General features: G+C 37.6%; 1 protein-coding gene across 1 annotated transcript; it reads right to left on the reverse strand.

Moving 5' to 3' along the window:
• Positions 1-42: 42 nt before the first annotated feature.
• Positions 43-3,823, reverse strand: Cpr16 (cuticular protein 16). The gene is made up of 4 exons (XM_070298529.1): positions 3,476-3,823; positions 2,696-2,888; positions 1,691-1,998; positions 43-1,222 (listed from the first exon to the last, which is right to left on the reverse strand). The coding sequence occupies exons 1-4, from the start codon at positions 3,482-3,484 to the stop codon at positions 707-709; spliced, it is 1,026 nt and encodes a 341-aa protein (XP_070154630.1). The 5' UTR covers positions 3,485-3,823; the 3' UTR covers positions 43-706.
• Positions 3,824-11,196: the final 7,373 nt, after the last annotated feature.

Genomic DNA, 11,196 nt, shown 5'->3' on the forward strand with positions numbered 1-11,196 from the left:
AGATGCATCTTTCATTTGTATTTACGAAATATGATCAATAAGAGCGCAATATACTAATAATCTTAAAAGTATGACATTATATATTTACGTTTTTCAAGACTAATCGTATTAAGGAAAGTAGAATATCTATAATAATATAAAATAATTTAAAAAAAATTAAGTGGGTCTTAAGAGGATATTCGAATACGAATCAAGTCCGTTCCTTCACGTTTCTACGAGAATAATTATCGAACAAACTCGAGAAGCATTCGCGTATTACTTTTTCTCGAAAATCTTTCCCAACACCGATACTTATTACACGAGACAACGTATTTGTATGGTATATGAATTTTCTAAAGGTATGTTTTTCTTTTACTCCCTTCGGCTATAAAAATAAAATCAATTGAATAATTATGCATCAGCTACATCATAATTTAATTTCTTCGTGCTTTATCTCTCGATTGAAATGAGTTTTCGGCATACTCGAAATTTACAGGAATATTTTACTATTTTTCTTACAATTTTAAATTTAAAAATAAATTTTTTCGCGGGATTGAAGTCCAGTATTTGAAAAATACTGGAAATACAAAAATACAAAAATGGAAATTGTATACGGTATTAACGTGTTTTGACATCTCGTTTATATACATGACATACACTTCGCGTTTTTTTTTTTTTTTTTTAGCAAACGAACGCTTTACGCCCCGCGAAATATTTCTACAGCTCATCATTTCGCTTCGGGTAGATTAGTTGCCAAAACCCTGAATCCATTATGATCGGCGATGTAATGCACCTGCTGAAGAATCCCATTGGGATCGATGTAACTGTAGGCTCCCCTGGTGGTACCGTCGAGTGATCTGGATTCGGTTTTGGCGCTCGAGTCTCCGGTGTAACTGTAATCATATTGGCCCAGGGAGTCCTGAGTGTGATGCAGCGAGCTGTGAAGAAATCTATAAGGCATCACCGGAAGTACGTAGGACGTAGGCACGGCTACCGGTCTCTGGATACTGGTGGCAAGCGGTACAAACTTTCCCAGCTGCAACGCATTCGGATTAGAAGACGTTTGCGATTGTTCGTCGCGCTTGAGAAGCGTACTTTCCTTTAATGATGCCGAGGTAGGTGATGATGAGATGGTGGTGACGCTCGAAGACGCAGGCGTTATCTTCGAGAGACTTGGATCCGGCTTGGGGACATCGATTCTTTCCGCCTCCGATCTTGTCAGCAAGAACGGATTCTTGGTACTCTAAAAAAAATAAAAATAAAAAAAAATTCTTTAATTTTTAAAGTTTCTGAGTTATTTAAAATATTATCCGCAAGGATCTTTTAAATGCTTTGCAAATTTCTGAATCTTATTAAAAAAAAAAAAAAAAAAAAAAAAAAAACCGATACTCTACATTTTACTACACCATCTATATTTCGAATAATCAATCGTAAAAATTTTATTATAAAACGTAACATAAAGCAATTATAACTTATTTTATTATTTTATTTTATATTTGTATAATGAAAAATTTTATTAATTTTATATTTATACAAAAAATTAATATTTATATGCGTATCTTGTGATAAGTTTGTTGTAATCGTAATATATTAAAAATTTTCCATAAAAATTTTCTAGATATGTTTTTAGAAGAACATGCGATCGCAAATTTTATTGTCGCTCTTTTTGTAATCAAACTTTGATTGAAATATTAGTAAAGCTCCAACTTACTTGTGTTTCTCGCGTATTCAATTCGGTTTTGCTATTTCTATCTTGCTGGATTTGAGCAAAACTGAAGTACGATGGCAGGATTTTATACGACAAGAGATTCTGATCCTGCCAATTGGCCTGTTGCGACTTCTGCAATTCCTCGAGATGATTTCTTTTCGCCGCGGCCACTTCTGGCGGGTCTTGTATCGTTTGCGTTTCATCTTTTGGAGATTGCGGCAAGTTGCTCGCGCTGACCCTGAATCCGTTCTGATCATCTGCCGTGTACGAGACCGTTTGCAAAATACCATTTGCATCGATGTAGGAATATCCTGAAGGCAGAATAAAGATAATATTCTCTGATAAACAGTACTTATCGTATTATCTAGGAAATATCGAACAACGCTCTTAGGACACATATAATTGCAATATAAATTATATGTATATTGTGTTTACCATATTAATACGTATCATTTACTCCATAAATGTCGCTATTAATTTGTATTTGGAATAACATTAATTAGAGATAGATATTCTATCAGTAATTATATACACTTTTACTTTATATTACATTGTATGCGCATCGTGCGCATATCGTGAGTCATTACGTTACATCGAGAGACAAGCGATTCGCAAACACGCAACTGCGCTGATGAAGCTGAGGATTGTCATCCGAGGAAATTTGCAGAGACGGACATGCGGTGTATGGGCGTCTTTCTTACGTCATGTTAGCGAGCATTAGCGAAAGATTCTTTCGTGAACGTAGGCTGGTAATGCTCCTTTTATAATACACTTTGCAAAAGAATGCATTCCATTTATGCATTCGCGATATGCATCACGAAAGCGAATCGCATTTATCATTGGCATGGCAAATAAATTTCACTTTATATAACAACAATGATGTATTATTTTTATATATATTATTTTGCTTTATATACAATATAATAATAATATTAGATGTCCTAGAGAAATTCTATGATAATATTACAATAGAAAAGTATGATTAAAATGCATGAAAGTAAAACTTACCACCCTTTGTTATACCATTCAAAGTAGATTCCGCTTTGGCATGATGGGGACCCGTGAAGGAATACTGATAAGACCCCGATCCGTCTTGTACGTGGAACTGTCTCAGTGGCGAAAGAGCCGATATCGGACTCAGCCAGACGTTGGCAATCGGCGAAGCGATGGCTCGTCCGACGACGAGACTGCACAAAATCGCCTGTAAATAAAAGAAACGAGAAATCCAGGGCTTTGATCGTTAATAAATAATCGTAACCATATCTCGCAGTTTTTTCAAATCAATATTTATTACCGGGACAGGGTATGTTGAGTTTATCGTCGCGTATATTAATTTTGATATATTTGGTGTAAGATCGGTTGGTTGACATTAATATGGAATTTTTCCTTAAAATATGCACGAATAATTAGATGACGTAGAATAATGTTGCAAATGTATTGAGTATTTTTTCCTTTAACTTTGAAAAATTCTTCTCGGGACACGGTAAATTGAATTTTGTAAAACTTTAGTTTTATTTATTCTCCTTATTTATCGAACAAGAGTAAAATGTTAAAAGTTTATTCTTGTATCATGAAGAGACATGACACGAAATTAAATTAGAGAAACCTCTCCCCTTCTTTACAAGCTCCCCCAAAATTAACTTCAAATTTGTCAAAGAGCGTTAATGAAATAAACTTTGGTAATCTTGAAATATTGAGCATAAATTATATTCAACTATCATTAATCTTTTTTTAATTTCTCGATAAGTGGGAAAATTGGCGATATGTAAAATTGACATTCACACTCACGATTATCATGATTATCCTCGGGTGAATCAGACCGTTGATGAATCGTCGATCGATCGTAACTGATATTGGTGGTGGTGGTGGTGGTGGTGGTGGTGGTGGTGGTGGTGGTGGTGGTGGTGGTGGCTCCACTCCCTCGATCGCGACTTTTTTTTCGCTCGTCCAGGATAATCCCGATGAGAGTCAGGTAACGGATGTGAGAGTGTAAGCTCTCTCGGTCGCATCCTCTTATATAGGATTCCGTGGATCAGCCGCGCGCGCGGAGGTTTACGGTGGTTCCCCACCTAGCATCTCGCGTGTATCAGGGCCCTAGCGGGGCCCTACGGGGCACGGAGCGCGCTTGCGGAGCCCTAGGAGCCCGGGCCTGTTGCCCGCGGTCGCAAATCACCCCGCGCTCGATTTCCAGACCGATAAATCAATATTTATTGGCGCTGAATACGAGCCGTGTCGATCTTTCCCGCATTCCGTGTACCGAACGCACCCGCCAAGGTTGCGCATTTTTCGCGTAATAAGAACAAATACATATCGTAATAAAAGCGATGTTGTGCAAGAGAGATAATTCACGCTAGTCGACCGGATTTTAAATCTCTTCCTCGCAGCAGATATTGAGTGGACTTTATTTGTTGATCTGATATTATTTAAATAAGTATATAAATTAATAAATTTGATTTGCGGCCAGTATGACACTTAAAGTTTTACAGACATCCAAAAATTATTTTTTATCTAAAAATAAAATCTCTTTGACAAATTTAAAATTAATTCTCTAACAGAAATGTTCAAGAATCAATGGACACAAATTTTTTCGTATATATTATTGTATTTTGTGTATATAAAACAGCTTATTTAAATAAATTTTCCGAATTCTGTAAGATTGATATATTGACATTTCATTAAAATTATTATTGGATTACAACTGATAATGCTGCTCCTTTGGTAGTTTGTTATCGTTGCATTTGAATATTTTATTACGTTTTTAATCAAAGATACGCTCGTAATTTATGCGGATCTTCATTACCTCTGAGTGCATTATTGCTAGTTACTCCGTATTCACTTATCCAAATACGTAATAGTCTGCGCCTCGTGCTGTCACAACGCTAAGACAATATACGCACATGTGATTACGAGCTACAAAATGACATTGGAGGGCATGTAATGAACGAAAGAGATGGTCTTGCGCATACCAATGCAAATACTAGCTATTACGCAACGCCATAACACGCTTAAACGTAGCCAAGATGAATCTCTCTCAAGAGTAGCTCACGCGGCATCGTTTTTCCATTGAATCAAATCTAAGTAATTCATCCTTAGAATATCGATAATAAATAATAATCAGTCGATAAAACGAAAGTTATGTGGTCGCAGGAATTTTCAAAAAATTATTTTCTTTGCAGAGAATCCGATAAATGAAGAAGTAATTTATGAGATCTCTATATGTGAAATATTTTTCGACTTCATCGCAAATCTAGACCGTGTATGTTACATATGGTAGAAGGTTTCGGCACGAAAAAATTAAATTCGGCATCTAATTTAATCCGTCGTGATAAAAGCATAGCTTTCAACGATATGGAGCAAGATTAAACGCGCCAAGGGATTAAAAGTAGCATTCACGGCTGACAAAGATCGTCGGCGGCGCCGATCTTCGGCGAAGTAGAAACGAACGCAATTAACTGCGAATGCAATTAAAGGGCGGCGAGAGTGAAACGATACCGGCTTGACGTCGAGAGGTGGCATCTCTTTAGGGATGGTCCGGGATGACCGCAAGAGCCACCTCATACGAGAGTCGCCCCTCCGCGCCGCCGATCGCATAAATAACGCCCGCCGCGAATTTACGACCGGCACGCTTAATCCGACGATGTAAGGGAACGATATGAGCGTAACGAGTTCATCAATTCCAATGGAATTACTCACGTGTTCGCCCGCGCAACAAGTTGCCGCCGACGATGAGAGGAGCCTTCTTTCGCCGACAACACACGAGCATGTAGGCGGTGTTGCGTTGGTTTTGACATTGGCACTAAACGGGCATTTTCTCTCTCTTCCTTTTTTCCCCCCTCTCTCTCTCTCTCTCTCTCTCTCATCTCGTATTAAATGAGACTCGTAGAGCCAACTATCTAACCGCACATACATACGGCAATGCAATACTGTTGAGAATACAACGAGAAGACGACGCGTACAGCAGTGATCCTAAATCAACCCCTCGCGGAACAAAAACAACGGTAACTATCAATTCCCTCGCTATGTAAGAAAAGAGAAAGAAGAAAAAAAGTGGGAGAGAAATCTATTATCTTAGGGTGAATTTTAAAAGATCAGTTTTGCTTCTCAATAAAATTGATCAGACATTTTAGTGTAATTTTGAATTCTAATTTCGTCATAGTTTCAATTAGCAACACAAACACTAACTGGTAACTTCTTTTTATTAAATGTACTTTTCAATTCTTCTTTCTATGATTTATTATATTTAAAGAAAATTGTTATCAAGAAAAAAGATAGAAATAAAAATTTTAATATTTAATATTCAAAAGTAATATTTTATATTCAATAACAAAAATATGTACAACTATCATTTTTTGCTTCCTTCTGTAACTTCTCGAGTAGCTTCCTTTCGAGCTATTTAAAGACACAAGCCACAATTGGCACCCACAGAATTCGCGTCCTCGTGTCGCCGTTCGGTTTCGCGAAGCTGGAAACGTTTTAGCTACCGTCGTAAATGCTCCATTCTTCGACGAACCCGTCAACAATGATTTCAATGCCGCACGCGAACAACTATCACGTCGCGCTAATCGTCGTTGATATTCTCATAGCTTAATTACAAATGAAACTTATTCCTACTTTGGAAAGAGTTAGCATTCGGTATTACAAACTCTCTCGTATTCCGTTCGTAAAAGTTCTCCTCCCGGAATAATGACGAAATGAGCAGCGCGAGACCGTCGATCCTTTTCTTTCAACTTGTCGCAAGGCGAGTATAGAATATATACATATATGTATACACGATTTATAACGACGCCTATTGATGCACGATCTGAATAACTAAATCGGGATAGCGCCGTAAAGAAAAATTTGCAACTCGGAGTTACAACGCGGCCAAAGATGAATAGAGCGATCTCATTTTAATTGCGTGATAAAGCTGCTAGCATCGGATACTACAACGGTAATACAACTCATTATTAGCCATACAGTGTACCATTAAGTTGAATTTATAAAATTTCGCGAAATTAAATTGCATATTTAAAAATAGTAAAAATTTTTCTCAAGAAAATTACGCCGAAAAGAAGTGACAATCTTTAATTTATTATCATTTATTATAATTATTATTATATTTATTATAATTTTTCTTATTTTTATAATAAGATATTTTAACCGTCGCGGTTCATGATTTTGAAGCATAATTTATTATATCTCTTATTGGCGTTTTTTCAGTAGTGATTTTATCTCCGCCGATCAATACCCGGGCAGCAATTCTACTGTAATAGACAAGCTTTTAAGTATACAGCTTTGTGTACACACAAAATGTCCGTTTATCATTGGGTACATAATGTCCATCAACCATCTAGTAAATATTACATTTCCCGACGTTTATACCTTTTACTCATTGTTTACATACGAACTACGTATCTCGTCTCTTACGTTTTGCTTATTGAGCAAGTATATTTCTCGATGGCGAAATATGTTCTCTTTATTCTCAACTGAACGGTTTCTTAGCTTTACCAAACATTGATACGAAGAATGTGATATCCCCTCGTGGGCCCCTTATCATTTTTTTATGCGTGTCATACAATTTTTGATACGACGACGTATGCTGCAGCCGGTGTATCCATATATTTCTCGTACATAATGTTATTCTCGTATTCTCTCACTCACGAGACACATTTATAGGATATTCGGCTTCGCCTTCTACGGTAAAACAAATTTTTCTTGCGCATCCGCCTCGGAGATCGTTGACTCGCTCGTCGCGTACAGTGGTACAGCCTAACAAGAATTTTCTCGACATCGTACAATTTTTCCATTTCTAAAAACCGATAAAATATGGATTATTCCCATACAGCATAGAACATTGTAGCAACATTGCAACAATATTGCAACATTGTAGCAGCAATGTTGCAATGTTGCTGCAATATTGCTGCAATGCTCTGTATAATATGTCAGTTGATATATGCATTTATAACGGAAATTTCTTGATACAAAATATTTATTAATGAATGCTTTCTTTGTTAACCCATACTGCACAGAACATTGCAGCAATATATATATCGTATTTGCATTTTCTGATGTGTAAAAACATTAAACCAAGTTTGATAAAAAAATATTCCTTGCTGCTGTAAAAATTTTACTGTCAGTTACAAAATTTCTATCGTACATTTTTTTATCAATCTCTCTTATCAATTCCTTGAATTTATATATAAATACATTTTGATATTTTTCCAGATTTCATCCGTCCACGCATCACTGCACACGCTGCAGCAGGAGTGGAACGCCAGTTTTGATCCGGATGAAACGCGCACACCGCCTCGACGACATCGAATATAAATAGGTCCGTTTCGCCGTCTGTTCGCGTCAGTAAAGGCGGTTTCGCGTTGTTGGGAACAGCCTGATTTACGAGCGCGACCCGTGAAATCTTTCCCAAAGACCGACAGCCGTGACAGGCGGCTTAAATAACTCGCGCGAATCGCGATATCTCCGTATATTTGTGCATCTCTCTCTTTCTCTCTCTCTCTCTCTCTCTCTCTCTCTCTCTCTCTCTTGTCAGCGAAGTCATTTTTAAAAGATAAAAAAAATATTCGTAATTATATATACCGTTGGATATACATATATCGACAACATGGGATGCGCTCGAAGATAGAACACGATAATACGATTTCCGATAAATTCTCTTTCTTCTTAGAGCTCGACAACGTACAGGCCGTACCAATCATCCCTCGAAAGCATAATCAAATTAGGCTCCCGACGTAAATCGCCGGGCGCGGTTATTCTCGCGTACGAAAATTCGCGCGGGCAATTATAAAAGGTCGATAAATAATATGCTAATTAGTCGACGGCGATAAACGTAGCACGCGTGCGTACGAGGTATCTAGCGTGGCTAGAACGCGATCGTGAATCACGATCGTTGGCCGCGAGCGTGTACTACAAGGAGGAACTAACGTCCGATCGAAGATTACGGGGACTAACTAACGATTCCATTTGCTGATTGCCCGGGCACCCCGGCTACTCCGGGCCGCCTTTTATCGGCTTGCCTCCCACGAGAGAAGAGGCCTTAACGCGCGCACGTAACGATAAGAGCGGTGCAAGGTTGCGCATGCTAGCCGCGAGAAACGACCGGCCGATCAATTAAGATTGATCGCGATACTTTAATAAGTATCGTATTCCGCCGTATTAGCGCGATTATCCCTTATTATAAATAATATCCCGGCTTAATCGACATCGTAAGTATAGTTATCTCATTAGAGTCGCAAAATATTTATTACTGCTATTTATTATTAGAGTATAGATATACAACGATTCTTACGCGTATATTCGGAAGTACTACAAATGCCGAGAATATAAAGAGTATAAAGAGTCTCGAGAACAATTCATGTTCAAGATATTTTTTCGATCTTTATAAATAATATGTCAATTTAAATCATTGCAAGAGATTTTTACAAAAAATTCGTTTTCCTTTTTAATTTATGTTATTAATATCGATATCAATTTTTTTTTTTTTTTTTTTTTTTTTCCTTTTTAAGGGAGACTTGTGTGATAGAATCTACTATGGTTTTTACTACGATCAATAATTTAGTTTTGTTTATCATGAAACAAATATTTGACTTGTGAAATCGATATGGAACGTTAATGGGCATCATGAAACTGGTGATTCAAAGTATAATTACCGTCCAGAGCAGATAACTGATTCGCGAAATTTTCATGCTCCAGATAAGGAAAAGTGGATCGCACGTAGATGGTGACGTGAGATTGTCTGCGACAAGGTGCACGTAAGATTAATTTTCTCATATCGTTGGTATCGTACGCTAGACCTATGGAGATCGTAGCATAGGAGAAATCGTTTCTTTTTTGTCTCATTAACGCGAGCTATTTTTATGTAATGTATAATATATGCATGAATAGCATATTCTCCGTTAAACAGCATGAGAGAATAATTTAACGATTACTTATATAACACAAGCATTTTCTCTCTCATATCAGTAAATAAAAGATAAATTTATATTATACTAGTAAAAAAGATCCCTTGTTAATTATTTTGATTTATATAATTTTTATTATTTGTGTTTTATTTTTATTTCATTAAACCAAATTTTGTTCAATACTGCTCGAGTGTCCCCCGAGTCGACCATATCCAAGCACATTTATCGTAGGTCTTCAGCGAGTTCGCGTCTAGTCATTTCGAAGGGATGCAAGTTTACGCGCCATCGGCGGCCTCTATTTCGGTAAATGCACGCGGAAACGTAATCTCGGACAATAAATATTGCGCGCGTTATCGCGTCTCTCGCGTGACACGAAGTGCGAATATAATCTAAAAGCCTACATACGCGTATACTCGGTCGAATCGTCTCGGAAATCATTATCCGCCGTTTATCGGCCACGGTCCATCCGCGGACCGTGCGTTATCCGCGCGCGGGCGCGAGCTAACGTATGCGCTGCCTTTATCATCGCGGATGCCTACGTATAGACGCTATACGCGCTGGACGTTTCTATTATCGCGCGTGTGAATCGTCGTATCCCTTTCCACCTTCTTCCGTCCATCCTCTGTCCGTTTGTACGTTTTCCATCTTGATCCATCGTGATCGCTTCGTACGGGTGAAAACTGATTTTTTTTTTTTTTTTTTTTCAAGTGATCTCGATATCGTATGTGAAGCTGTACAAGTTCAATGAATACGTGACTCGAATTTCGTCACGGTAGGAGAATCGAAAAATTTTGCTTCCTTTTGTGATATCTCGAACTTAATTTTCAAATAGATATATGGCTGTATTTTCTTAAATTTATATATTGTATAATATTTCTTAATAATAAAAGTGAATTATATAGATATATATATATATATATATATATATATATATATATATATATGTATATATATATATAATAAGTATAAATTATATACTTATTACATATATGTAATATATTATATGTAAAATTTATACATTTATCCCCCCCAAGTCCCAATAGAAATATTGGGAAACCACGCGTGATTTACGGTGACTATTATTATTTTGCATTTACCACTCTCGCGCTACAGATATCCGCGCGAGTTAATCGTGCGCGCGAGTTGCGAAAAGAAAAGAATTTATACGATATTTTACTAAAGCTAATACGTGAAGGGCGACACTAGGTTCGATAATAAAAGGATATTACTTGGGTGTACGTAATGGCGGCTCGTAATGCGTCGATCCGATATAATCTACTACGGAGCGTTTCAACGACCTTCTCGCGGACCATCCGTTATGCCCACGCAACGTACGCAACGATCCGCGCGAAAATAATCCGCGCGGATCGAGTCGAAAGAACGGGTTCGAGAAATCGTAACGAGAGCAATGTTACGCCGGATTTCGTCGCAGATTCCGTCTCTCGATCGGATTTGATTCGAATCTTGAGTCGCGATCTTCTTCCGCTGGAATACTCGTTTATCTGCGCGATCGTTGCCCTAATCCCCGGACCTCGTTTCGTTAACGGTCATATATATATATATACATTCACGGCGCATATCATGAATACCTTCTCTCGAAGGCATTTTCGAAAC

Source organism: Polyergus mexicanus, unplaced genomic scaffold (assembly GCF_030449975.1).
Source record: "Polyergus mexicanus isolate NDT 795.1 unplaced genomic scaffold, iyPolMexi1.0 SCAF_7, whole genome shotgun sequence".
Taxonomy (NCBI): Eukaryota; Metazoa; Arthropoda; class Insecta; order Hymenoptera; family Formicidae; genus Polyergus; species Polyergus mexicanus.

Coding starts and splice junctions, on each gene's coding strand:
- Cpr16 (XM_070298529.1), bottom strand. Junction 1,999..2,695: donor GAATGGTATAACAAAGGGTG/GTAAGTTTTACT, acceptor TTCTGCCTTCAG/GATATTCCTACATCGATGCA. Junction 1,223..1,690: donor TGAATACGCGAGAAACACAA/GTAAGTTGGAGC, acceptor TATTTTTTTTAG/AGTACCAAGAATCCGTTCTT.